The sequence below is a fragment of the Pistacia vera genome, unplaced genomic scaffold (assembly GCF_008641045.1).
Source record: "Pistacia vera cultivar Batoury unplaced genomic scaffold, PisVer_v2 Contig438, whole genome shotgun sequence".
NCBI classification, from domain to species: Eukaryota; Viridiplantae; Streptophyta; class Magnoliopsida; order Sapindales; family Anacardiaceae; genus Pistacia; species Pistacia vera.
This window is the reverse complement of record NW_022196266.1, coordinates 477,674-502,912: the sequence shown is the minus strand read 5'-3', so window position 1 is coordinate 502,912 and position 25,239 is coordinate 477,674. Positions and strand designations below refer to the sequence as shown.

General features: G+C 33.4%; 2 protein-coding genes, 1 long non-coding RNA gene and 1 other non-coding gene across 6 annotated transcripts; 2 read left to right on the top strand and 2 right to left on the bottom strand.

Moving 5' to 3' along the window:
- Nucleotides 1-4,655: 4,655 nt before the first annotated feature.
- On the top strand, nucleotides 4,656-5,290 carry LOC116144113 (sigma factor binding protein 1, chloroplastic-like). The gene has a single exon (XM_031429576.1). It carries the CDS (start codon nucleotides 4,810-4,812, stop codon nucleotides 5,236-5,238), a length of 429 nt encoding a protein of 142 aa, XP_031285436.1. The 5' UTR covers nucleotides 4,656-4,809; the 3' UTR covers nucleotides 5,239-5,290.
- An 8,397-nt stretch (nucleotides 5,291-13,687) lies between these two features.
- Nucleotides 13,688-14,881, top strand: LOC116144091. 3 transcript variants are annotated; one of them, XR_004130210.1, is made up of 3 exons: nucleotides 13,688-13,944; nucleotides 14,032-14,527; nucleotides 14,664-14,881. It is a non-coding gene; the product is annotated as an uncharacterized LOC116144091 (long non-coding RNA). The 3 variants fall into 3 exon arrangements; XR_004130211.1 differs by having other exon boundaries at nucleotides 14,632-14,881; XR_004130209.1 differs by having other exon boundaries at nucleotides 14,615-14,881.
- Nucleotides 14,882-15,314: 433 nt separating this feature from the next.
- LOC116144097 (uncharacterized mitochondrial protein AtMg00810-like) lies at nucleotides 15,315-16,320 on the bottom strand. Its single transcript, XM_031429548.1, has 3 exons — nucleotides 16,021-16,320; nucleotides 15,913-15,920; nucleotides 15,315-15,789 (listed from the first exon to the last, which is right to left on the bottom strand). The coding sequence occupies exons 1-3, from the start codon at nucleotides 16,318-16,320 to the stop codon at nucleotides 15,315-15,317; spliced, it is 783 nt and encodes a 260-aa protein (XP_031285408.1).
- Nucleotides 16,321-23,306: 6,986 nt separating this feature from the next.
- On the bottom strand, nucleotides 23,307-23,413 carry LOC116144122. Its single transcript, XR_004130218.1, has one exon. It is a non-coding gene; the product is annotated as a small nucleolar RNA R71 (small nucleolar RNA).
- Between the last annotated feature and the right edge of the window lie 1,826 nt (nucleotides 23,414-25,239).

Here is a 25,239-nt window from a genome sequence, read left to right as displayed (position 1 = left end):
AGTTACTTGCTGCAAACTACATGGTTATCTTGCTGATTTCAATTCACAAAAGGAAAAAATAAGGCAAAGTCCTCAGCTAATCAAGTGCAAGCTCAATCTTCTAGTACAGCTTCTGAGGCCTCAAATCCTAGTTCATCTCTTAGGAATGTTTTGTCTGTAGAACAATACAGTCAACTTTTGCAATTGCTGGGAAAGGAGAATGTTGTTCTTCCAGTAGCTAACCTTGCAAGTAATTTCACATCTTTATATTCAAGTCATGATGTTGATAATTGGATTATAGACTCGGGTGCCACTGATCACATGACACATGTATCAGATTTAGATATGCTTATCAAAACCTTTTGTAAGAAACATTGTTCTACTTATGATGTAAATTCTGTTTAGAAAGTGAATAAAGGATATGTTTCTCTTTCTTCTTTGGTTGCATCTCCATCTTGTATGCCTCTAAATTTTGAACTTTGGCATAGAAGACTAGGACATGTTCCTTATTCATTATTGAAATAAATGCATAATGAGTGAAACACTCTACATCCACCTCATTGTTCTATTTGCCCTTTAGTTAAACAAACCAGGATTCCATAAGTTGAAATACAAAGCTGATGGTTCCTTAGAAATATACAAGGCAAGATTAGTTGCTAAAAGATATATACAATAGGTAGGTATAGACTATGATGAGACATTTTCTCTTGTAGTATACTGTTATAACCATTTTGACTTTAGCTTCTATGTATAATTGGCCTCTCAATCAAATTGATGTAGACAATGCTTTCCTACAAGGTGATTTAGATGAAGATATATACATGACTCTTCCATAAGGGTTTGTCAATCAAAAGGAGAAGAACTTGATTTGTAAACTTCATAAGTCTTTTTATGGCCTCAAACAAGCTTATACAGCATGGAATCATAAACTTACATCAACTCTTATTTTTGAAGGCTTTCAACAATCCAAATCAAATTATTCTCTTTTTATCAAGAGAAATAAAACTCAATTTGTTTTGTTACTTGTTTATGTTGATGATGATATAGTCTTAACAGGAAATGATTTGGATTTGATCAATGATACATAATATAAGTTTTCTCTCTACAAAGCTTCTCTATTCTTGGACTACTAACATTCTATACATGCACTATGATATTGCAATCTATAAATCATAATAAGTTTCTGTATTGATGATAAATATTCTTTAACAAAATAATTTTTTGGTTTATATCTAAGATAGTAAAACTATATATATAATTTTTTTATCATCAGGGTGTCCGGGCTAGCTTACGAGCACCTCAACTAATTTCTCAAGATCTTAAAAGTCCAACTGGGTAATCCTCCAGTAACCATCCATATTAGCTCCTGTAGGGACTCGAAATCAAGAGCTTGAGAAACCTCTTTTTGTTTTTTTACCATCAGGCCACCCAGTAGTGGTTAGTAAAACTATATATTAAACTTTGATTTAGTTATATATGTGACACAATATTTAAAATAAAGGCAAAGCTATAAATTATAAAATTAAGTTTATTAAAATTATAATAATGCTTGAATGATGGATCATATTTTATATTGTTAATATGCTATAATTATGTTAATATAAAATATTTGATAAAAACAAATTGATTAATAAACTTGTTAGCCACACAAATATCAAATTTTCACAATTTTAAGATACTATGTGAAACAGTTTTTTAAAAAGTATTATAAGTATTAAATCAAACATATTCTTAACTTAAAAAAAACAAATTAAAATTCAACTCAAAAGTTTTAATTTTATCTTGTTTTTAAAACTGTTTTAAATAACCAATCAAACGTCTCATTTTTCTTTTTCACAATGTTGTAGTCAATACAATTTTATAATCTTGATTCACTCTTTTAATTGAAATTGAAAGAAAGAACATTTCATACAAAATTGTGGTATTACAATAATAAATAAATAAATAAAATATTCTTATATATAATCATCTTTACTAATCTTAATTCCTCAAATGTTAAAGGTTTTATTTAAAGGACATATTTAGCTATAAAATCATATAACTTAACTTAATTATCCTTAATGAAAATAATAAGGATAAAAATAGTCAGAATTCGTTAGACTATTAAGTCTAGCACCATCTAGCATGATCTAGCATGCTTAAATTAAACTGTTAAATCTTATGTAGTCTAGCGTTATATATTAGGAATATACTATTTGTTGTTTCATCAAAGGTATAATTAGTAAATAATTGGATTTTACGACTAGATTTATTATTTAAGTAAATCTGGTATATTTTTAAAAAATCTAACTATTGAATTAGTTATATATGTCCAAACCCTTAAATTAATACTGTTACATATACAAAACAAAACAACATGACACTTCTCTTTTATTGTCAAGTTATTTATTGAATATATTTTGTTTATAAATTAACAATTTACTTTGTGTTTGATATTTATAATAAATAGTAAGATATAACGTCACTTTTCAGATCTTGAAATATAAATTTTTTTTTTTTAATTTTCTGCATTTATTTATATTCCTTAAATACTAAAATATTATTGTAGATAGCGAAATTGGAAAAACTTGATCAACTAATAAACCAATGGACCCCTCAAGAAACGACGACGGTCGGCTCAGGACGTTGAAGTGTAAATCAATCACAAATGTGGATGAAAATATCTAGAGAAGATCCTAACGATATTTAACTTTATCTACAAAGTCAATAAATCGACGTCGTTCTAACACGTCAGCATGAGGCATAGAGACTCCCTCATCACTAATTGATCAAACGGCTAGAATCGTATCTCAGTATCATTACAAAAGTGATGACTTTTTTGGCAAGACAAGATTAACGTCTTCTTCTCCTTTTATGTCTTGTCAGATGACTAACAACAGTTTCTGCAATGGGGCTTATCTATTTCATGTGGGCATCATAAGTTTAAGAGAATTTATTTTTTTATATCCGATTAATATGTTCAATGTATATAGTCCAATCAATCACGATTTATTATTTTAATTTTTGTGATTTTGAGATATGTATGCGTGATGTTGTTTCAATATGCAAGGTTTAGTGATTTACACGTAAACCGTGGTTAGTCACACTCACATAGGAAATTCTTATCCAAATTTCTCTAAACTTTGCATTTCTCCTTTCATTCTATTTTGGTATGTGAATTTTATTTTATGTTTAGATAATTGATTTATAGCTATTGAATAATTTTCTTATTAAAAATATTGTTTTATTAATCTATATAAGAAATTAAAACAAGTATATTTAATGTGACATTTTCCCATAAAAAATGATGTAATATGTTAATCTCATCTTTTTTTTTTTTTCTATTATTTAGGGTTAATTTCACATGTGGCTAAAGAAATGCCCTCAATAATTTGTAGAAACTATTAAATACCCCATATAATTACCAAAAAATCTCTATATAAAAAACTCCCAATAAATTATCAAAAACGGGGTGTTTAATAGTTTTCGACAATTATTGAGACGCTTAAAACTTAATCATCTATCTAGATCAAATGAAATTGATCTTATAATTTAATATAAAATAAAAAAATGTGATAAATAATATAATATAATGATAGTTGATCAATTTTTCTACATAGAATATAGATATGTACAAATGTTATCCAAGTGATTAAGTACCAACTTTGTTAATGTCAAATAAACATTGAGATATTAACACGAAAGCCAGCTAACGATACAATAATATCAAATCAATTGTCTATTAATTAATCAAGTTAAAATAATTTAGGTCTTAAATTTGCTTACTCTAATCATTATTCAAATGCTAAATGATCTTATAAAAGATAACCTTATAATACGGACGTTTATGATACTCAACAAAATGTATAAACTTTGACCACAGTACATAAATTAAATTAATAAAAAAATAAATAACGGGCTATATTAGAGCCACGTATAATTTAGATTTCTTAATATTATAGTGCAAAGTTTTCAAGTCACAAGCGTCTGCGCACGTGCTATATCCATTCCCTCTAGTTACATTGAACATAAATCATTTTCAAACTTAGGTGCTATAGGATGGATAAAATTATGTTTAGGTCCTGTGGTTTACAGTCGGCAAACTTTAATCTATTGAAATAAAAAATATAACGCTTTAATCCTTGAAAATGAGCACTCCGGAATTGGGCAAAAAACCAAATTGAACAAAAGCAAACCGTTAACCAAAATCGAACCAAACTGAATTGGTAAGTAAAATAGAACAAAATTTGATTTTTGGTTGGGTTCAATAGGTGGTTCAAAATTTATTAGACCCTTGAATTGAACAAAAATGAACCTTTTTTTTTTTTTTTTTAAAGTTTAAAAACCATGTGTTATATGAACAATACTCTTGATCGTATATAATTACTCGTTTTAGTTTGGTTCAATTCTCGAAAGAAAAAGCTTAGAACAGATTTGATATGGTTTAGTCCCAAATTGAACCAAATCAAATTTTTATCTACCCCGACTTTGGATCATATAAAATAAGAAATTAACACATTTAGGACCAATATTAAGGACTAAGTTGTCACTTTCTGATTTTACTCAATAGAAGCGGTAACGTAAATTGTAGGGACCTATATGTAGTTGATCCGCCTGTTACAAAATACCAATGAGATTACGGGTCATCCAAGCGTCTCTTCAGAATCTTCTAATCTTTTTAATTTCTTGCAACCTTCCATTTCCACAATCAAACTCAACTTTTTTCTTTCATCACTTTCCGAGAAACTCCCTTATCCCCTAGAAAATCCTATCTCCGTACCCTATAAAGTTGCTCACATTTCATTTCGATTTCACTTGCCACCACTTTCTTCATCTCCTTATTATTCCACCATGGATGTTCTTGGTGTTCATCATCAAATTATCAAATCCAAGAAGCACAAAAACAAAAGATCCAAAAAGGGCATCAAAGTTGTGTACATATCATCCCCCATGAAGGTCAATACTTGTGCCTCAAATTTTAGAGCTCTTGTGCAAGAACTGACGGGGAAAGACTCCGACGTCGACGCCTCGGCTTCGCGCTTCGTTGAAAACCCAAATCCTAACAAGCTTGTTGACGATCAAGATGCGGTTGGGAGTGATCATTTGATGGGTTTGTTGAGTGAGTCGTCTCCTACAATTTCTGGTTCAGACATGGAGTTGGTTGATGATGTATTTATGCCGCATAGAGAAGGAAGTTTCTTGGGAATGTTTAGTTCAAATTTTTTTAGTGATTTGTCTTTTCAGTTTAATCATCCGATTAGAAGCTTTGATTCAGTGTAAATTTTGGATGAACTCTTAGAGTTCTTCATATTTGATCTTACGTTTATGTAAGTATATTTATTATATAATTTAATATCTAGTTTTTTTTTTTTTTTTTGTTAATTAATTTTTGCTATTCATGCATGGATTTGTCTTCCCCTCTCTGTTTTAAGATTATATATTTCTTTATTGAAATTTAATAAAAATTACATTGCATAATAAAATTATTAGTTAATTTTATACGTATATGTATATATGAAAATATTTTAGAAAATAGTGGCTACATTTAGTTTATTATTTGATACTTTTTAGAATATTATTTTAAAAATAAAGTAAAATTGGATGGTTATTACGAGGTAGGATTTGAAAATTAATAAAAACATCCCCTAGTTTGTTAACTTACTAAAAACCCATGTAATAAAACATTAAAAATTAACAAAAACATCTTTACCCACCTATTAAATACCGGCAATTGGCCATCACCACCAGATGGTGGTTGGAGTCGCCATATCGGCGCACGACTAGTTGGATTTGGTCGATTGTGCACCAATATAGCATTTTCCAGCCAGATTCACCGTGAATTTGACCGAAAAAAGTCATATTCACAGCTACATATGGCCATTGACGGCCAGATCTGGCCACGTTTGTTGGTCAACAACAGCCAAAGATATGATCATCGTTGATGGTCAACGATGACCATATCTTGGTCATCGTTGACGACTAGCTAAGGCATAGATCTGACATTTTTAGGCCAAATCCATGATGGATATGGTCGGAAAAAACTAGATCGGTGCATTACCGGCCAGATCCAGCTTGTAGTGCTCCATTATACCAAATTCTGATCACCTTTTGACGGTGGTGGCTGGAATCTGGCAAATGTCGGTGGGTGTGGGTGTTTTTGTCAATTTCTAAACTTTTTTGGGGGGGTGCTTAGTTAAATTAACAAACCTAAGGGGTTTTAAAAACTGAATAAAATAGAATAGTATTTTCAAAATAGGAAAAGAAATGTGTATTCTTGGTAGGATAGGGAAAAAAAATTGAAACAAATGCACCGTTATATCGTAATACATATAAAAAGGATCATATATATTGAAACTGGAGAAATATTATTAGTTATTTGTTAATCTTCCGCTATACAAAAATTAATTTGGAAATCGAATTATGGATATTCTCTTCATTAATTACATTATCTACCTGTTGATACAAAAATCTACACCAACCAGAGAATTTTGACTGACTCTGTCATAACCAAAATGAATGTGCACATGATTTAATAAAAATTAGCAATGAATAAAAAAGAAAGAGTTATAAATAAGAACACAAGATAATTTTTAAAGTAATTCGACAAGTTATAACTTGAACATACGTCCACTGTTATCTTATTGCTTTTAAGAGCTTACAAAGAACAGTATAATTTTTAGGAAAATTGACTTAGAATAATTGCCTAGCCCCTCATAAAATAAGTTATGATGGGTTTATATAACACCCATTTACATGATAGAGTTGAGATACGATTCAAATACGTAGGATTAGAAAGTTGTATGATCTTCGACTACCTTAGTTAGAATTTAAGTCAATCTGAATATCTTCTTTATAAATTAAGTTAATCTAAATATATTTTCTCTTAATAGGGAATTATCCTTTCCGGATTGACTGCACGATACTACCAATAAAATTTATGCTATTATTTTTATTTTTATTTTTCTTATGTATCTTTGATATATTAGAAACTTGCAATTAAGCTTAGAGATAAATGATTGTGTCTTCTATAATTATTTTAAAAGTTTTTAACTATTAAAATATGAGAGTAAATCTTCCAAACTTGAATAGACTTCTAATCACATCATATCACATTAATTATATACGTGGCCGTTACATATGTTGAAACTTGTCATCAGATTGTGATTGAACAAATATACATGCCATTAAATGCGTTCGATTGGAAATATGTTTTTTTTTAAAGATAAACGTACTCGTAATCCTAATTAGTAAAAACGCGTATTATACGTGAATTATATGGACAATCGTATAATTCGCATATAAAATGTCCGTATACGTATTTTCTAAAATCTGTCGAATTATACGCGTATTTTAAGCCCTCCCGAATTATTCGCGAATTATTGAAAAAAAAAAAACAAAAAAGGTCACCCCCAAAACGACGTCGTTTTGTGGGTTTTTTTACTAAAAATTAAAGCAGATCTCAGTCTTNTTAATTAATTTTTGCTATTCATGCATGGATTTGTCTTCCCCTCTCTGTTTTAACTTTTAAGATTATATATTTCTTTATTGAAATTTAATAAAAATCACATTGCATAATAAAATTATTAGTTAATTTTATACGTATGTGTATATATGAAAATATTTTAGAAATTTGGTTCGTTATTCTGATATAGTATTTCAGGTTTGTTAATTTACCAAAAAACCCTGTAATAAAATATTAAAAATTAATAAAAACATCCTTACTTACCCATTAAATACCAGTAGTTGGCCACCACCGTTGGAGGGTGGTTGGAGTCACCATATCGATGTAAGACTGGCTAGATTTGGTCGGTTATGTGTCGATATAACATTTTTCTAACCAGATCCACAGCTACACCTGACCATTGACGGCCAAATGTAGTCTCGTTTGATGGTCAGATCCAGCTGATAGTGCACCATTATATCAAATGCTGCTACCTTTTAGCGGTGGTGGCTGGAATCTGGCAAATGTGGGTGAGTGAAGGTGTTTTTGTCAATTTCTAAACATTTTTTGAGGGGGTGTTTAGTTAAATTAACAAACCTAGGAGGTTTAAAAAATTGAATAAAATAGAATAGTATTTTCATAATAGGAAAACAAATATGTATTTTCGGTAGGATAGGAAAAAGAAATTGAAACAAACGCACCCAGAGATATCGCAATACATATAAAAAGGATCATATATATTGAAACTAGAAAAATATTATTAGTTATTTGTTAATCTTCCGCTATACAAAAATTAATTTGGAAATCGAATTATGGATATTCTCATCATTAATTACATTATCTAGCTGGATACATAAATCTGCATCAATCAAAGAATTCTGATTAGCCCTGTCGGAATCGAAATGGATGTGCACGTGATTGAATGAAAATCAACAATGAATAAAAAGAAAGAGTCATAAATAAGAATACAAGACAATTTTTAAAGTAGTTTGGCAAGTTAGAACTTGAACATACGTCCACTGTTATCTTATTGCTTTTCAAAGTTTACAAAGAACTGTATAATTCATAGGAAAATTTGCTTAGAACAATTGTCTAACCCCCTAGAAAATAAGTTATGATGGGTTTATATAGCACCCATTTACATGATAGAGTTGAGATAAGATTCAAATACGTAGGATTAGGAAGTTGTATGATCTTCGGCTAATTTAGTTGGAATCTAAGCCAATCTGAATATCTTCCTTTGGAATTGAACCAATCTAAATATCTTCTCTCCTAATAAGAAATTATCCTCTTCGAGTTGACTGCACAACACTACCAATAAAATTTATGCTATTATTTTTATTTTTCTTATGTATCTTTGATATATTAGAAACTTGTAATTAAGATTAGAGATAAATGATTGTGTCTTCTATAATTATAGCTTTCTTGGAGCCTTGAAGTCTTGGCTAATTTGATCAATGTCATAATCATTGTTAGAGCTTAGATGGCATTTAATTTTGGGAACAAAATTCATACTTCTAAATGTCATAATCATTGTTAGAACTTAGATGGCATTTAATTTTGGGAACAAAATTCATACTTCTACATCTAATCAACCCAATCCCCTCTTACCTTTTTTTAATTTATTTTATATCATTTAATTTCCAAGTTCAACATATATCTTTAAATGGGATTTATATACACACCCCTAAATCTACTCTTCATTCTTCTACTAAGTACACTCACTATATAAAATTTTATGAATTAAATTTTAATCATCGAAAATATAATACATATAAACATTATAAATTCAGTATAGCAATATGTTGAATAGAAAAATACAAATAAAAAAAATTGATCAATTAAAAAAGAAACTTAACTCAACCAAATTAGAATGTCATTCTAATTATTTGTTTTACAAATGTTATAATGGGAATGAGAAAGTGAATAAGAGACTCCTCTCACTTTTATTTATATATATATATATATATATATATATATTTTTTTTTTTTTTAGTACAAAAAAAGAACAAAGGTCTCAATATTAAAGTTGTATATATTTAGTGGTGTTCCGCCTTCTTGTCTTTGTCTTGGCAATGTTCAATTGGCTTGGGGGGCGGCTGTAATTTGTACAACTCAAAGGAGAGAAATGTTTATGAAGAAGAATAACATTCTAGCCCTCCTATAGTCTCTCCATTTTCTGAGCCCATTTATTTTCCAACAAAAGCTCTTCTTTGTCCTCATTTTCCTACATAATAATAATAAAAATAAACCGAATCCAAATTCTTTGTAATTATATGATGTTGTGACTTTTAGTTAAAGGCTGAGCTAATGGTTGTCACTTGTCATCTATATATTGTCTCTCCCCTCGCAAATAATTCTTATTGCACCATTTGTGGACCATTAAAGTTCTTCAAATGAGTGTTTATTGCTCAAAACACTTGTCTTTCTCTGTATAATTGTATTTGATATTATTGTTAAGGAGGGTAATATTTTAGTAAAAAGAGTTTAATATTACCTTGTTCAAATTATCAAAACAGTCAGAATTATCTTATGAACTTGTTTCAAAGTGATAAGGTTACCCTAAAAATGTAATAATTCTTGATTTAAAATCATTTCGTAGAATTGATTGTAACGGTAAATTAATTTTGTAGTACAACATTTTTGTAATTTGCAAAGCCAATGTTCTTAGTTCTTATTTTGAAGTGGTAAAATTAATCAATGACATTTCATAAAACCAATTGGAACACTAAGTTAATTTGTCATACTAAATTTTGTAACTTATAATATTTTGGTAACATATAACTAGATTATAATAATTTTAATTTTTTCATTACGGGTCAGGTTATAGTAACTTAAAATTTTGATTTAAATTGAAACATAAATTTATGGTAGTAAATATATTGAAATCTAACAGGTATGGGAAGGAAGCTGGGAGTAGTTATTTTTTTACCATTTCATCAACTCCTAAGCAATTAAATTGTAACGGATTAACGGTTGAAAATTTATGTAAAGAAATTTAAGTTGGTACAACCTAACGTTTTAGTTATAATCAAGTATTTAAAGTAATTAAAAAAATCATATCGATACAATTTTCAAATGATATCTCAAAATTCTTATCTTTACGGGATGTGCTTTCAATTACGGCATTGACATGTAAGTAATAACTGTTTGTGATAACTAACCTTAGATCACATAAAACATAAATTATGAATATTCACTTTGGATACTTAAATTATATCTACCGTAATGTTGGACCGGTAACATTACCATTGTTAGTTTGTCACTGTAACAAACCCTTATAGTGGTGAAAGAACTGATTGGAAAGAGAAATTGAAGGAACCATGTGGGCTGAGTTGGGCTAGTTGCCTGCTCATTTTGGGCTTGGGCTTTAGATAGGGCAAAAGGCTTAGGAATTACAAAGGATCATCTTACTTGAAAGGGGTGCTAAATGTCAAACAAGTATCTGGAAGCATGTAATTATGTACCCTTTTTTTTTAAAGAAAAAAAAAAGGAGTTACTAAAGTTTATTGTAGCAATCATTCCAAGAAAAAGAACGTAAATAAATATTACTAATATTTTTTTAAAATTGTCGAGGGTGCTAAGATACCTATCAATCATTTCGTACAGATGAACTTAACAGTAGTAGAATAGATAAATATTAGGAAGTGATTTTTAATCCTCACTTATTTGATTAGTATCCCCCATTTTTAAAGTTTTTTGTGTTACATCCACACTCTGTTTTATAATCTTAAACTTTTATTTCTTGCATAAATCCTTAAATTAAACTATCATGCACATTGTTTTTATGAAAATACACTGCCACTTTTCAGATTTTGCATTATTTTGATTATAAAATTGAAATTTCTCTTTAAACCCTATTTAATACACTAATTAAGGTTTCATGGGTATTTTGGGTATTAAATATGGTTGAAAGAGAAATTTTTAAATATAAAATAAGTGTATTTAGTAATGTAGGTTTCTGATCAAATAGGTCGGGTCTCAAAGTCATTTCCCCTAGATATTTTACATTTACTAAGGGTGTCAAATTTTTGGGTAAGATCGAAGTTTGTATAGGTCCAAACCCAAGTAAGTGTAGACGTTGGGTTTTGATATTTTGGGCTGGGCCAAGTCTACCTTCATAGAAAATCCAGGTCACTATACCCGGATTAAGGGGTTTAATTACTTAAAAATATTTAAGGTTTATAACTTTGCAGAATAAACCTGTACATCTATAATTATTTATAAAATTAAATCTGTACATGTGATAAAAAAATTCATGAAAATCTTGGAAAAATAAATTTTATATGTCAAAGTCAAACAAATCAAACATATGCTTAAAAAATCTAACATTTATAGGTATTAATATTCTTCCTATTGAAAGTTAAATTTCAGATGTGATAAATAAATTAAACATAAACTTTAAAACACTAACTCCTAACAATATCCCAGTAGTGGCAGAGATTCAAAAACATGTTTAATTAAAATAATGTTTATATTTATTAGTGGGAAAAAAAATAAACAATTTTAATGGAAAACTCATTCTATTAGGAACATCATAACCAATATGGATCAACAAAATAAAAATAACAGTTTTTTGTTTTTTTTTTTTTTTCTAATTAATTTTTGCCATGTATGCATGGATTTGTCTTCCCTTCTCTGTTTTAAGATTTTATATTTCTTTATTGAAATATAATAAAATTACATTGCATGATAAAATTAATAGTGTATATATATATATATACTTCTTCTGGAGCAAATTCTAGTCATTGATGTTACATTCGAAAATAAGACAATGAAAATATTCTAGAAAGTAGAGATATCGAAATACATATAAAAAGTTAATATGCCAAAACGATCATATCTATTGAAACGCTTAATTAATTACATTATCTACTAACAAAATTTATGTTATAATTTTTTTTTTCTTATGTATCTACGGTATATTATAACCTCGTAATTAAGCTTATAGATAAATGGTTGTGTCTTGAATAATTATTTTTGAGATTTTTTAACTATACCTCAGTGTGACAGCAATACAAATAATTGGTTAATTATTTGGATTTGATATTTAATGTCATAATCTGTTATTAATAAAAAAAAGTATTTTTTTAATATAATAATATTCATAATTATGCAATTAGAAACGTTAAGCCATTTTTATTGGGTATATATCAGTTATATTGAACAAACATTTATTAACAATTGGCCACCGTGAATTTAATGTATATTGTATAAATCAACATCAGGCTAAAATATTAAATGTTGATAGATATTTACAAATATCAAATATCAAACTTCGAAAAAGAAAAATTAATTTTGTCCCCCCTTTGAAAGATCTATAATTTTTAGAGATTGATAAATCTTAAGTGTTCTAATGTGGGAGCTTTGGCTGTCTTTGCTTTGTTTTGAAGAAAAAAAAGGAGTTCGTTCATTAATAAAACAAGGAGGACCACTCCACGAAACAAAGCAAAGACAGCCAAAGTTCCCGCACCAGGTCACAGCATCCACACAACCCAACCCGAAGCACCATTAACCAAACAATAGACCCTCTCCCAGCCTTCTTGCTCCAACCGAGCAGTCCACTAGCAAGCATGCACCGCCCAACCTCCCAAAAAGAGATACAAGCATCCCAAGCTTGCTAAAAGGCAAAAGCAGCAAGCAAAACGAACCCAGAAACGGCTAGATCGGTGCAAGGTCAGCCACGTTCGACTAGTCGTGCATCGTTCCAGTGATTGTCAGTGACGGTCGCCAATGGTGGTAAACGGTCGGCAGTTGTCTTGGGTGGTTGAAAGTATTTTGTTAAATTTTAAACTTTTACTGTGGTTGTGGTGTTTTAGTTAAATTTTCAAATATAAAGGTTAAAAGAAATACTTTAAATAATAATAAAATTAAAAAGAAAAGGCAATTCGATAAAAGCTTTTCCCAATAATCTGTTATTCTAATTTAACCAAATATATTAATATAAAATTTCTCAGTAATTTTTAAGGTAATTTATCTCACTGGTAATCCTATCTTTTCATCAATAAAACATTCTTGAAACCAAACGCACCCTAAATCTATCACTAACCCATTTGAACACAATGAAAAAAAAAAAAAAATAGAGTTTATCATTGCATAGAAATCTATAAGTCTATCACTAACCCAGTCTTGTGTGTGCTTAGTTTAATTGTGGGCCGCTAATAGATAATTACCCATTTAGCATGTTTCTTTTTACAAACCAGAGTTAAGCCCACTGTTTATAAAACCTTATATATACTCTTCATTTTTTCCCTCTCTTTTTCTTGTCTTCATAAGTTAGTTAGCTCCATTTGCGTTTCACTTTCATTCAACAATCCTTACTCAAAGAACCAAGAACCCAAATGTCACTTTGAACGGAGTTCATCAATACATTTCTTTTTTCTCTTTTTTTTTTTTTTTTTCAGAAATTAATGGCTGGACACGGTTTTTTTTTATTCAAGTTATTAAATTTAGATAATTTTATTTGTTTTATAGAATCAAATTGGTCTTGTTTGGAGGGTTTCTTTTTTTGCAGAGAGATGAATGAGAGTTCTATTAACGATAAAGGTGAGGAATTCTTTATTTTATTTTTGGTAGATTCTTGTTAAATATTTGGAATCTTTTACTGAATTTATTTGATTATATTCTATCAAGATTTGGCCTGTTTGCATGATCTGAAAGATCTATGGAGTAAAAAAGCATAAGCGGAGAGTGGTTGCAGAAAAGATGAAGAGAAAAAAATCAAAATTGAGTTGTGACGTGTCTTATCTGGGGACTGTGGTTGTGGGATGCTACAGTTCATTTCGGGATTAGGTGGGTTCTGATTAAAGAAAAAAAAAAAATGGTGGTTGGGTCCAATGTAAAATATTGAATAAAAAAGAGAGGAAACTTAGCTGCCATTGTTGACACTTGTTGCCCCTTGAAACTTGCAAGTAGTTTGTTCAGCTTGCTGAATTGACTATTGTACCCCTATTTTACTTCACTCTTTGAAACTCTTTAAATATGAGAATCGGTAGACAGACTCCTGCAAGTGAGATTTCTCAACAAGTTTTGGTCTTCTTGAAAGAAATTAGCCAAAGAAGAACATGTTAAGCTCCGAGCTAAACCACCACAGTCATGCTCAAACTCAAAACCATGTTGCCATCGAAAGGTTTTAACTTCTATTCTTCATTCAATTTTTATTCATTTTTCAATTCATTCAAGTATTATATTTTATTCAAACATGGTGAAAATTTAGATGACTTTAATGGCAAGGAACAAAATTTCATTTCATTGGCGCAATGCAGTGTATCAGAGATTGGAAATAAATCAAGAAGAAAAAGAGAAAGATGGCAAAAGTAGCAAGACAACTGCCAAAGAATGCCAAGAAAGAGAGAAGAATCTGTATATTTTGTATATTCACTCTTAATGAAATGTATAACCCTATTTATACAAATCTAGTGTGATAATGAAAGGCAATAGCAATAATGCTCGAATTTCCCAATCACATGAAATCCGGACATTAATGTACAATGAATGGAAAGAATTAATTACACATTAATACAAATATATTCATATCTCAACACTCCCCCTCAAACTTGCGGTGGGTAAATATCATAAACGTCAAGCTTGCGTGGTAGATATGATTGTTGTTATTGCATAGTGTTTAGTAAAGATATCTGTTGGTTGCTTTGTAGTACCAATGTGCATAGTTTTAATGATTCCTTTCTAATTTTTTGCTCTTATGAAGTAACAGTCAATCTCTATATGTTTCTTTCTCTATGAAACCCTGGATTTGCTGCCTTATTATCACAATATAAATGGACAAGGTTTTTTACTTGGACTTCTAGATCTCCCAATAATCCAAGAACCCAAGTGATTTCACAGGTGGTTTTGCCCATAGATTTGTATTCAGCTTCTGCTAATGAAAGAGATACCGTGGACTGTTTTTTTGTTTTCTAGGAAATCAATGTTTCTCCAAGTTTTACACAAAAGCCAGTAAGTGATCTTCTCGTCATTGGACATGTGCCCCAATTTGAGTCACAACAGGCTGTGACATCAAGGTTTGCATTTCGAGATAAGAGAAGTCCTAATCCAGGACATCCCTTTAGATACTTTATTACCTTCACTGCTACATCCATATGAGATTGTTTGGACCCATGCATGAATTGACTGAGGATATGGATTGCATAACTGATGTTTGGTTGTGTCATAGTGAGATAGATGAGACGTCCCACAAGTCTCTGATAATGTGATGCATCTTCTAATGGTGGATCCATTTCTGAGGATGATATTGCTCTGTCATACTCTTGGGTAATGAGTTTGGAGTTTTGCTCAACAGGAATAATACTTGGTTTACATGCCGATAAACCAGAATCAGACACAAGTTCCAGAACGTATTTCCGTTGGCTAAGAGATGTCACTGTTGGAGATCTTGCAATTTAAATTCCAAGGAAATATTTTGGTTCTCCTCTTTTAAGATCTTGATGGCTGTTTCATCATTTCTTGTGATTAGAATGTCATCTACGTATATAATAAGAGCAATGAAAGAGTTACCTCTTCGTCTGGAGAAAAAAACATAATCATGTTTAGATTGAGAAAATTCGAGACTTGTGAGAGCTTTAGTGAACTTCTCATTCCACTATTGCGATGCTTGCTTCAAACCATATAAGAACTTTCAAAGACGGCATACTGTATCCCCCCTTGTCGTTGAAGTCCCGGAGGAAGATTCATGTAAATTTCTTCGTGGAGATCACCATGGAGAAAAGCATTGTGAATGTCCATTTGATGTAAGGTCCAGTCACAAACAGAAGCCACTGTTACGAAAGTGCGGATAAAAACATGTTTGGCCACTGAAGAGAAAGTGTCAACATAATCAAACCCTTCACGCTGAGTGAAGCTTTTTACAACCAATGTGGCTTTATATCTCTCAATGGAGCCATCAGAATAGTGTTTGATACCCATTTGTAGCTAATAGGTTTTTGGTGTGTTAGACATGGTACTAAGTCCCATGTATGATTAAGTGCAAGAGCAGAAAGTTCTTCAGGCATGGCCTGGCGCTAGTGAGAGTGAGAAACAGCTTCAGAATAACAAGAAGGTTCTCGTTCTACAGAAATCTGACCGATACAAACCCTGTCGGTTAGAGAGAGTTTATCATAGTTGACATAGTTAGATGTTGGATAAGGAATACCTGTGCAGGTCTGTATCATGGGACAATCATAATCAACTGCCTAAATAGGAGGCTGGGTTGTGTGTCGGCCTGGAGGAGGATTAGGAACTCTGGCAGGGGATTATGGTGGAATGCTGCTGATGGAAGTTTCTTCTGCTGAAAGGGTAGTAGACTAAGGAGCTATTGGTAAATCTGTAGTACCAGTAGCAAGGGGAGTAGGGATGAGCTCAAAAGATGCTCCTGAGGAAGGGTCATCTTCCAAAGAAGGTGTTATCTAAGATTGGCTAGAACTAAGAACTGCATCATGATAAGGAAATATTTCCTCATGAAAAACAACATCATGAGATACCAGGAACTTCTTTGTTGCTAGATCATATAACCTGTACCCCTTTTGTAGCATAGGATAATCCCATGAAAATATACGGTGTAGCCTAGGCTCCAAATTTGTCATGGGATCCCATAACTTTGGAATACCAGAGGACCCCAAATACTCTAAGGTGACTGATATCTAGAGCTTTCCCAAAGACTAACTCATATAGTGTTTTACCACCTAACACTCAAGATGGCATGCGATTGATTAAGTAAGTAGTTGTGACCATACATTCACCTTAAAAGGACAAAGGTAAGTTGGCTTAGTGTTTTAGAGCCCGGGTAACTTCTAATAAATGCCTGTGTTTACGTTCAACTACCTCGTTTTGTTGAGGAGTGTATGTATATGAACTCTTATGGAGGATTCCAAGGGAAGACAAAAGGGCAGACCAAGTGTGGTTAAAAATTTATTGGCATTATTAGATCATGCCCATTGAACAAAGTATTTAAATTGTGTGGTGACCATGGCTAAGAAGTTCCTAAGGTGAGTAAGTGTTTGATCTTTGGACTACATAGTAAATACCCAAGTTCCCAGGGAAAAATCATCTATTATGGTGAGGAAAAAACAAGATCCATCATGATTTCTAGTGTGATAAGGATCCCAAATATCTAGATGAATAAGAGCAAAAGGATGTGTGGTAGTGGATGTGCTTTGTGGGAAAATTGTTTGAGCTTGTTTGGCCAGAGGACAAATTGGACATTTAGGTTGAGGGATAGAAACACTATGACCCAATCGTTGATGGGAAATATAGGAATTTTTATTAATGTTTAGGGTACAAAGAGAAACTTTATTGGTAATACAATCATAAGTAAATGACGAAAAGACATCAGGTGTCCAATAATAAAGGTCGTTATGCACTCTACCCAAGCCCATCAATTTCCTAGTCGAAGGGTCCTAAAATTCAAATTTGTTAGGATAAAATCATAAAAGGCAATTATTATCTTGATAATTTTTTGACACGGAAATTAGGTTTAGATGAAACGTAGGGATAAAAAGCACATTCTTAAAGACCAAGGATTTTGAAAGGTGGACAGTTCTTATTTGGGGAGCAAGGGTAGAGTTCCCATTGGGCATACGTTAGAAGTGCTGGACGTGTTTGTGGTATGGTGGAAATATTTAGGGTTGCAAATGATATGGTCACTAGCTCTTGAATCTATTATCCAAATATCATTCTTAATTAAATTAGAATAAAAGTATGTACTTGCATATGCTACCATTGATGTTTGAGAGGCAATGTTCAACATTTGCAACAGTTGGGTATATTGTTTAAGGCTGAGCTGGGGAGTCGAAACAGAATCAGTACTTGAAACTTGATAAACTAAAGACTTTCCATTTTTATCCTTGGTAGGACGACCATGCAATTTCCAGCAATGATCTTTGTTGTGGTTTTGGCTTTTGCAGTAATTACAATAATATTTTGATTTGCTATGCTTGATTGCCTAGACCAATTTCGCCAATTGGTTTGCACAAGCCCATTTGCTCTATTGTTGTCATTTGAGCTAAAACCTTGACCCATATTTGCTTTTGGCCCAATTTGAGTTTGTAAAAGGGAGAGAAGTTTTGAGCCGTCAGATTGAGGGGTTGCATTTGGGCCATTGGAGGGTTGATATAAATTCATACCTTTCTCATTTTGTAACCCTAGTTTCAGTTTAAGAGTGTTAGCCAAATCGGAGAGAGAAAAGAGAGAGGGGTGTACCTCTTTGCCATCGGCAAAGGCCATGGTATCACTGTGCCGAGGGCCATCCATGAGAAGCTGCCATTGGCTCTCGTCTTGGACGACAAGTTGAAAGGTTCGACGTAAGGATGACGGTGGTGTGGTGGCAAGGATTTGTGTCTGAAAGGGCAAAGATCTTTCATTGAGGCTAAGAAGGAAATAGCTCAGACGATCGCGATCTTGAATTTGTTGGTATTAACGGAGTATCTACAATGGTGCATCAAGTTTGGCTTAGACAGCATCCAAAGCATTCCAAGCCATCGAGAGTTTATTGAAGTAGGTCGTGACTGTCATGTTAGCTTGTTTAATCTCGGCAAGATGTTGCCAGAGAGTAAAGGTTTGGGTGACATCAAACCGACCATACATCTCGCGAATGTGGGTCTAGGTTTCAGCCGTAATTTCAGTTGGTGGTAGGTCGGCTGCTACTTCCGGTGACAAGCAATTGCCAATCCAGAATCTTATGAGCATGTTGCATCGATTCCATTAGCGAAGGAGATTCAAATTTGTGGGTGTTGGAATGGTCTCGTCGACGAAGACCTCTTTGTCTTTGGCAATGAGAGCTCACTGGAAATCAGTAGCCAATGTGTTGCAGTTTTTAAATTCGATCAAAATAGCTTTGACCAAGATGATTTTGGGTCCATCAGAGGCCGGCACATACAAAATGTTGCTTGGTTCGCGGCACCTGGCATTGGGTACCATGTGGAAGGTGAAGGGTGGTTGGGTCGGGTAGGGCTTTGGACCTGTTTGTGGATTTTGACCCATAGGATAACCCGAAAAGGTAAACGGGTAAGGAAATGGGTTTGGGCTGGAGTAGGTGCCCTAGAGCCAATCAATTATTGTGGAATTGACTCTTTGTAATAATGTTTATTAATCAATAAAAGACATTATCTACTATATCATGTAAACCATAGTTGTATGTATTGATAGATGTCATTAGAATGATAGAACCGTGACGAGGGTATCAAGTGTTTCAAATCCTGATAGTGAGAACCCTATGAGCATATATGGTGGCCATTCTAGAAACGTCCGTAACCCTAGTATTATTCTGACCGAGGGCCCAAATAATACAGTAAGGCTATCATAGTGTTAAGTGACCCTATTGAAAGACAGTGACAGATCTCACTTGTCAAGGTTGTTGGGTGACAACCTGGTGCTGTTAGAGTAGGTTCCTTAGAGCCAATCAATTATTGTAAAATTGATTCTGTAATAAATGTTTATTTATCAATAAAAGGCATATTCTTCTATATCGTGTATGTAATGATATATGTCCTTAGGATGGTAGAATCGTGATGAGGGTATCAAGTATTTCAAATCTTGATAGTGAGAACCCTATGATCACATATGGTGGCCATTCTAGAAACCTCCGTAGCCCTAGTATTATTCTGACCAAGGGCACAGATAATATGGTAAGGCTATCATAGTGTTGAACGATCCTGTCGAAAGGCAGTGATTGATCTCACTTATCAAGGTTATTTGTTGACAACCTGGTGTAACGTATGGGTGCTTGCTAAAGGCAAGTTCACTGGATAGACCCACCAGATGATTCCATATGGATGGTAACCCCAGTATCTATGGAATAAATCCTCTAACGGATGGTGGTGCATGTGATTCTTAGACTTGAGATCACCGAAGCTCCTTGTGCACCAATTGGTGTAGTTTGACACTAGCCCAACGTAGTTCTATTTAGAGCTATCAATACGGTAGTGATTGGCTACATTGAGAAGTGTATCAAGACTATGGTGGATCGATAAAGGATTCATCACTCCTGGGTATGGGAGAAGTTATCTCACTGGGTAATTCAGTAAATGGCAATGATACTAAATCTGTGGCTACAGTGGGATTGAGTTAATGCTCAATCCAATTTAATATTTCTGTCATTGGTCCAGTAACTAAATACAAACATGTCGAGGATATCTGAGGTTGACACTATTTCTGTACCTCAGTCTCAATGAGATAACAGTTGATGAAACAATTTGATTGCACGGTAAGCAAACCGTTGACAAGCCGTGGTTTCGCTGAATCCGAATATATCAGGTGGCCATGATGCCTTGCAAGGGGCCAATCTTGGTCTGTGTGTAGTGAGACGATTAATTGGTGTTAATCGTGATACTACACACTACTGATATGATGAGGAGCCTACGGGTCACACTGTTAGAAGATAATTTAAGAATCAATTTGTGAGAATGGTATTTTTTGTCTTTTAGGACGAAGATGTATTTTGGTAATCTCACAGTGCAATTAAATTTGCTGAGGTTGTTGCCTGTATTTAATTTTAATATCTCTGTATATAAGTGCAACTTAAAATTAAAACAAAGAGGGAGAATTATTCATTCAATTAAAACCCTAGCCACCCCCTCTCTCTCTCTCTCTCAAGAAGAAAACTTTTCTTGTTCTTCTTTCTTGATTCTTGAACCCCTTGATTGTTCTAGCAAAATAATCAAGGGTTCTGCGGATTATCTTCGTGCGGACTTCCATGAGTGTGATCCTACTTTGGATCGATTGATGAAAAATCACGTGAACAGTAGACAATGAACAGTAACCGTGAACAGTATTGTGAAAAGTGTTCTTGTCTGAAATCAGAGATTTTCAAAGAAGCCTCCAAAAGCACGTAAGTATTCTGATAATCCGTGGATTATACAATTTTCATTAGACTTTTTAATCGGATTTCAAGTACTTTCTAGTGCATTTTAACCTGAATTGTTGCTTAATTCTTTATATTTCGTGTTTCAGGTTAAAACAGACATTTTGAGCAAATAAAGACAAAATTGGAAGTTTTTGACTCAAAAGTTAGCGGATCTTAGAAGTTAGGAGAGTTCTGAAGCAGGATAAAGCACGATGAGGCTTGTTCCAAAGGGAGAGTAAAGAGAATCGAAGAATCGAGCGAAGATGCAAGCAGAATGGTAGTTCTGTAATTTCAGAGCTTTTCAAGAAGCTTCGCCGCGGCGAAGTGAGCCAGTCACACACCAGATCTGTTGGTTCTTCGCCGTGGCGAAATTTCTTCTTCGTCGTGGCGACGGTCGTAAATTCTAGTTTTGTGAAACACACAGTTTTACTTTGTGCATGTTTTTCTTAGGATTTTGGGCAAGGTATAAAAGAAACACTTAGCCTTTTTGTTCAGTGTGGTCCAAGAAGTAGGTTTAGCAGCTTTTACATTTTCTCTGATTAAGCTTGGAGACATTTAGCGATTAGAAGGGTAAAGATTCGATTTTGAACCAAGGGATTCATCATTTGGGGAGATTTCTTGTCCTTTCTCTTACTTTTCATTATGTTGAACTTGGATATTATCGTTTTTCGTATTTGTAGTGTTAATTTAGCTATGAACTAACCCGTTTTGGGTTAGGGTTTTGATTGTAATTCGGATTTTAATGGGTTAAGTGATTGATTGTTTTATGTTCATATGATTATGCTTTGATTGTGTGTTTGCTCTGAGTTTTAATGCTTTATGTGATGAACATGATGAGATTGAGAAATGAATCATGTTAGGCTTCTTGGGTAATCACCATTATAGTATTGGATGCTAGAGATAGATTTAAGAATTAATAAAATCATTGTAGGATTCTTATGCTTAATGAGTTTGGAATTATTAGCTTTCAAATTGTTAGGTACGAAAAGTTAATAAGGAAGAATAGGAAAACATAGCCTGGGAAGGTATGTTTAACACCTTAGTGAGTTCGATTTACAATTAATGCATATGAATGTGAATGTAGTTTAATTTTTAGGTTTAACCAATAAAATCCAAATGAAGTCAAAACCCTACCCGTTTTACTTGAATTGATTACTATCCGTATTTTTCATCTTGCATTCATAGTTAATTTTAGTTTAAAATTTATTGTTAAGTTTTAATTAGAAATAGCTCCCATCAATCCAAAGAAGTCCATTGCTCCAACTTGAGAACAGTAGGATATTTAGTGCTTAGCTAGCAGTCCTCGTGGGAACGATACTCACTCATCACTTTATTACTTGAGCGATTAGTATACTTGCTATATATTGCATGTTGTAGGAAACACGCATCAAGTTTTTGGCGCCGTTGCCGAGGACTGTTTTAAGTTAACATTGAGTCTTTCTATAGTTAGCTAGATTGGAGTTTTTATTTTTTTTGTTTTTATCATTATTTGTTTTATTTTCGTTTTTAATTTTCAATTGGTTTGTGATCTCACTTTCCTTCATTTTTGTTTTTGTAGTTTATGCGAAGAGCGAGACGTCAACCAGTGGTTCTTGTTGATCTTAAGATTGAGAGAACCGTCAGATGACGTAACAGAGAGAGAAGAGAAAGAGAGGATTTAGTTGTAGAAGCAGCAGAAATAGTAGTTGAAATGGCAGAACCAGAAAACAGGACACTGAGGGAATTTTCAATTCCCATAGTGAATGGTAGTGGGTCGAGTATTACTAGGGCTACAGTACAAGCCAACAACTTCAAGATCAAGCCGGCAATCATCCAGATGATCCAGTAGTCGGTTAGATTTAATGGTGATTTGAAGGAAGATTCGAATCAGCATATTGCAAATTTCTTGGAAATTTGTGACACCTTCAAGTCGAACGGAGTGTCGGATGACGCCGTTAGGTTGAGGTTATTCCCATTCTCATTGGGGGATAAAGCCAAGGGGTGGTTAATGGCATTACCACCGGGAACTATAACAACTTGGAATGATCTAGCACAGAAATTCCTTACCAAGTTCTTTCCTCCAGCTAAATCAACAAAATTGAGAAATGACATCACATCATTTCTACAAGATGAGTCTGAGTCATTGTATGAGGCTTGGGAGAGATACAAGAAGTTGATGAGGAAATGCCCACACCATGGCTTGCCAGTTTGGCTTCAAGTCTAAACATTCTATAATGGATTGATAGGTAATGTGCAAACCATGCAGCTTCAGGAGGGGCCTTGCAAAACAAGACACCAGAAGAGGCCAATGAGTTGCTTGAGGTTTTGGCAAGCAACAACTATCAAAGACCAAATGAGAGAGCAACACCAAGAAAATCTTCGGGTCTTCATGAAGTTGATGCCTTTACAGCCATCTCAGCCCAACTCACTGCACTTCAGAAACAGTTGGGAATTATGTAGGTAAACTCTATTCAAGCACCTCAACTAACTTGTGATTTTTGTGCAGGAAACCATGTGAGCAGCGAGTGTCAAGTTGGGAACACATTTGCTTCGTCATCTTCATCAACGGAGCAAGTGAACTACTTGGCACGAAATCAGAGGCAACCAAACAACCCGTACCCCAACACATACAATCCAGGATGAAGAAATCATCCAAATCTGGCTTGGGGCAATTAGAACCAGCAAAATAGTCAATGGAATCAAAGAACATTGCCAAACAACCAATCAGGGGTGAATAATCAACTGGGCGATGGAAGAGTAACAAAGTTGGAAGACATGTTTGGAAAATTCATGCAGAAGACCACGGGTTTCATAAATGAGACGAGGACGAATTTTAGAAATCAAGGGGCATCCATTCGGAATCTTGAGGCACAAATGGGCCAATTGGCCGAGAAGCTAAATGAGAGACCTCAAGGTTCTTTACCAAGCAACACGATGACTAACCCACGTGAGCAAGCAAATGCCATCATTTTGAGAAGTGCGACAGTTTTGGAAGAGGTAGAGCAAGCTACCAAAGAGGTTGAGCAACCCGGAAAGGAAGATTCTGATGAGGAAGTTGAGGTAGAGATAGTTGCTGAAGAGAAACCAAGTGGTTTGGAGGAAGAGAAAAAGAAAAATGATGAAAGGCAAAAGAAGAAGGAGAAATTGTCATTCCCCGAGATACCACCAGAGTTGGCACATCACACCCCACCCGTGCCTTTTCCTCAAAGATTGAAGAAAAAAAATCAGGATAAGCAATTTTTGAAGTTTATTGAAATTTTTTAAAAATTGCATATTAACATTCCTTTTGCAGATGCATTGCAGCAGATGCCGAGTTATGCGAAGTTCCTTAAGGAAATCCTATCAAACAAAAGGAAGTTAGAAGATGAGGAAACGGTGATGCTCACGGAGGAGTGCAGTGCCATCCTCCAGAAAAAGTTACCCTCGAAGCTAAAAGATCCAGGGAGTTTTACTATTCCTTGTATTATAGGAGATATTACTTTTGATCGTGTTTTGTGTGATCTAGGAGCTAGTATTAATTTAATGCCCTTTTCTGTTTTTAGGAGATTGGGAATTGGTGAAGTGAAGCTAATGACCATGTCGTTGCAACTAGCGGATAGGTCAATAAAACACCCGAGGGGGATAGTAGAGGATGTATTGGTGAAGGTGGGCAAGATAATTTTTCCAGCAGATTTTGTGGTGCTGGATATGGAAGAGGATAAGGAAATTCCTCTGATTTTGGGCCGACCATGCTTGGCGATAGGGAGAGCACTTATTGATGTGCAGGAAGGAAAGATACTGTTGAGAGTTCAAGATGAAACAGTAACTTTCAATGTCTTTGAGGCGATGAAGTTTCCGGCTGAAACGGATTCATGTTTTAGTGTAGATGTGGTGGACAAATTGGTTGAGGAATCTATGGAAGTAAACACACAACAATTACCTCTAGAAGCATGTATAGCCAAATAAAAAACAGTAGAGGTAAAGGAGTTGGAGAGTAATGATTGTGCTAGGATGTTAGAAGCAGTTCAACCGATTGATGAGAGTCAAGA

Bases quoted from the DNA above. Each gene is read 5' to 3' on its own strand.
- LOC116144113 (XM_031429576.1), top strand. From the start codon at position 4,810: ATGGATGTTCTTGGTGTTCATCATCAAATTATCAAATCCAAGAAGCAC.
- LOC116144097 (XM_031429548.1), bottom strand. From the start codon at position 16,320: ATGGGTATCAAACACTATTCTGATGGCTCCATTGAGAGATATAAAGCC.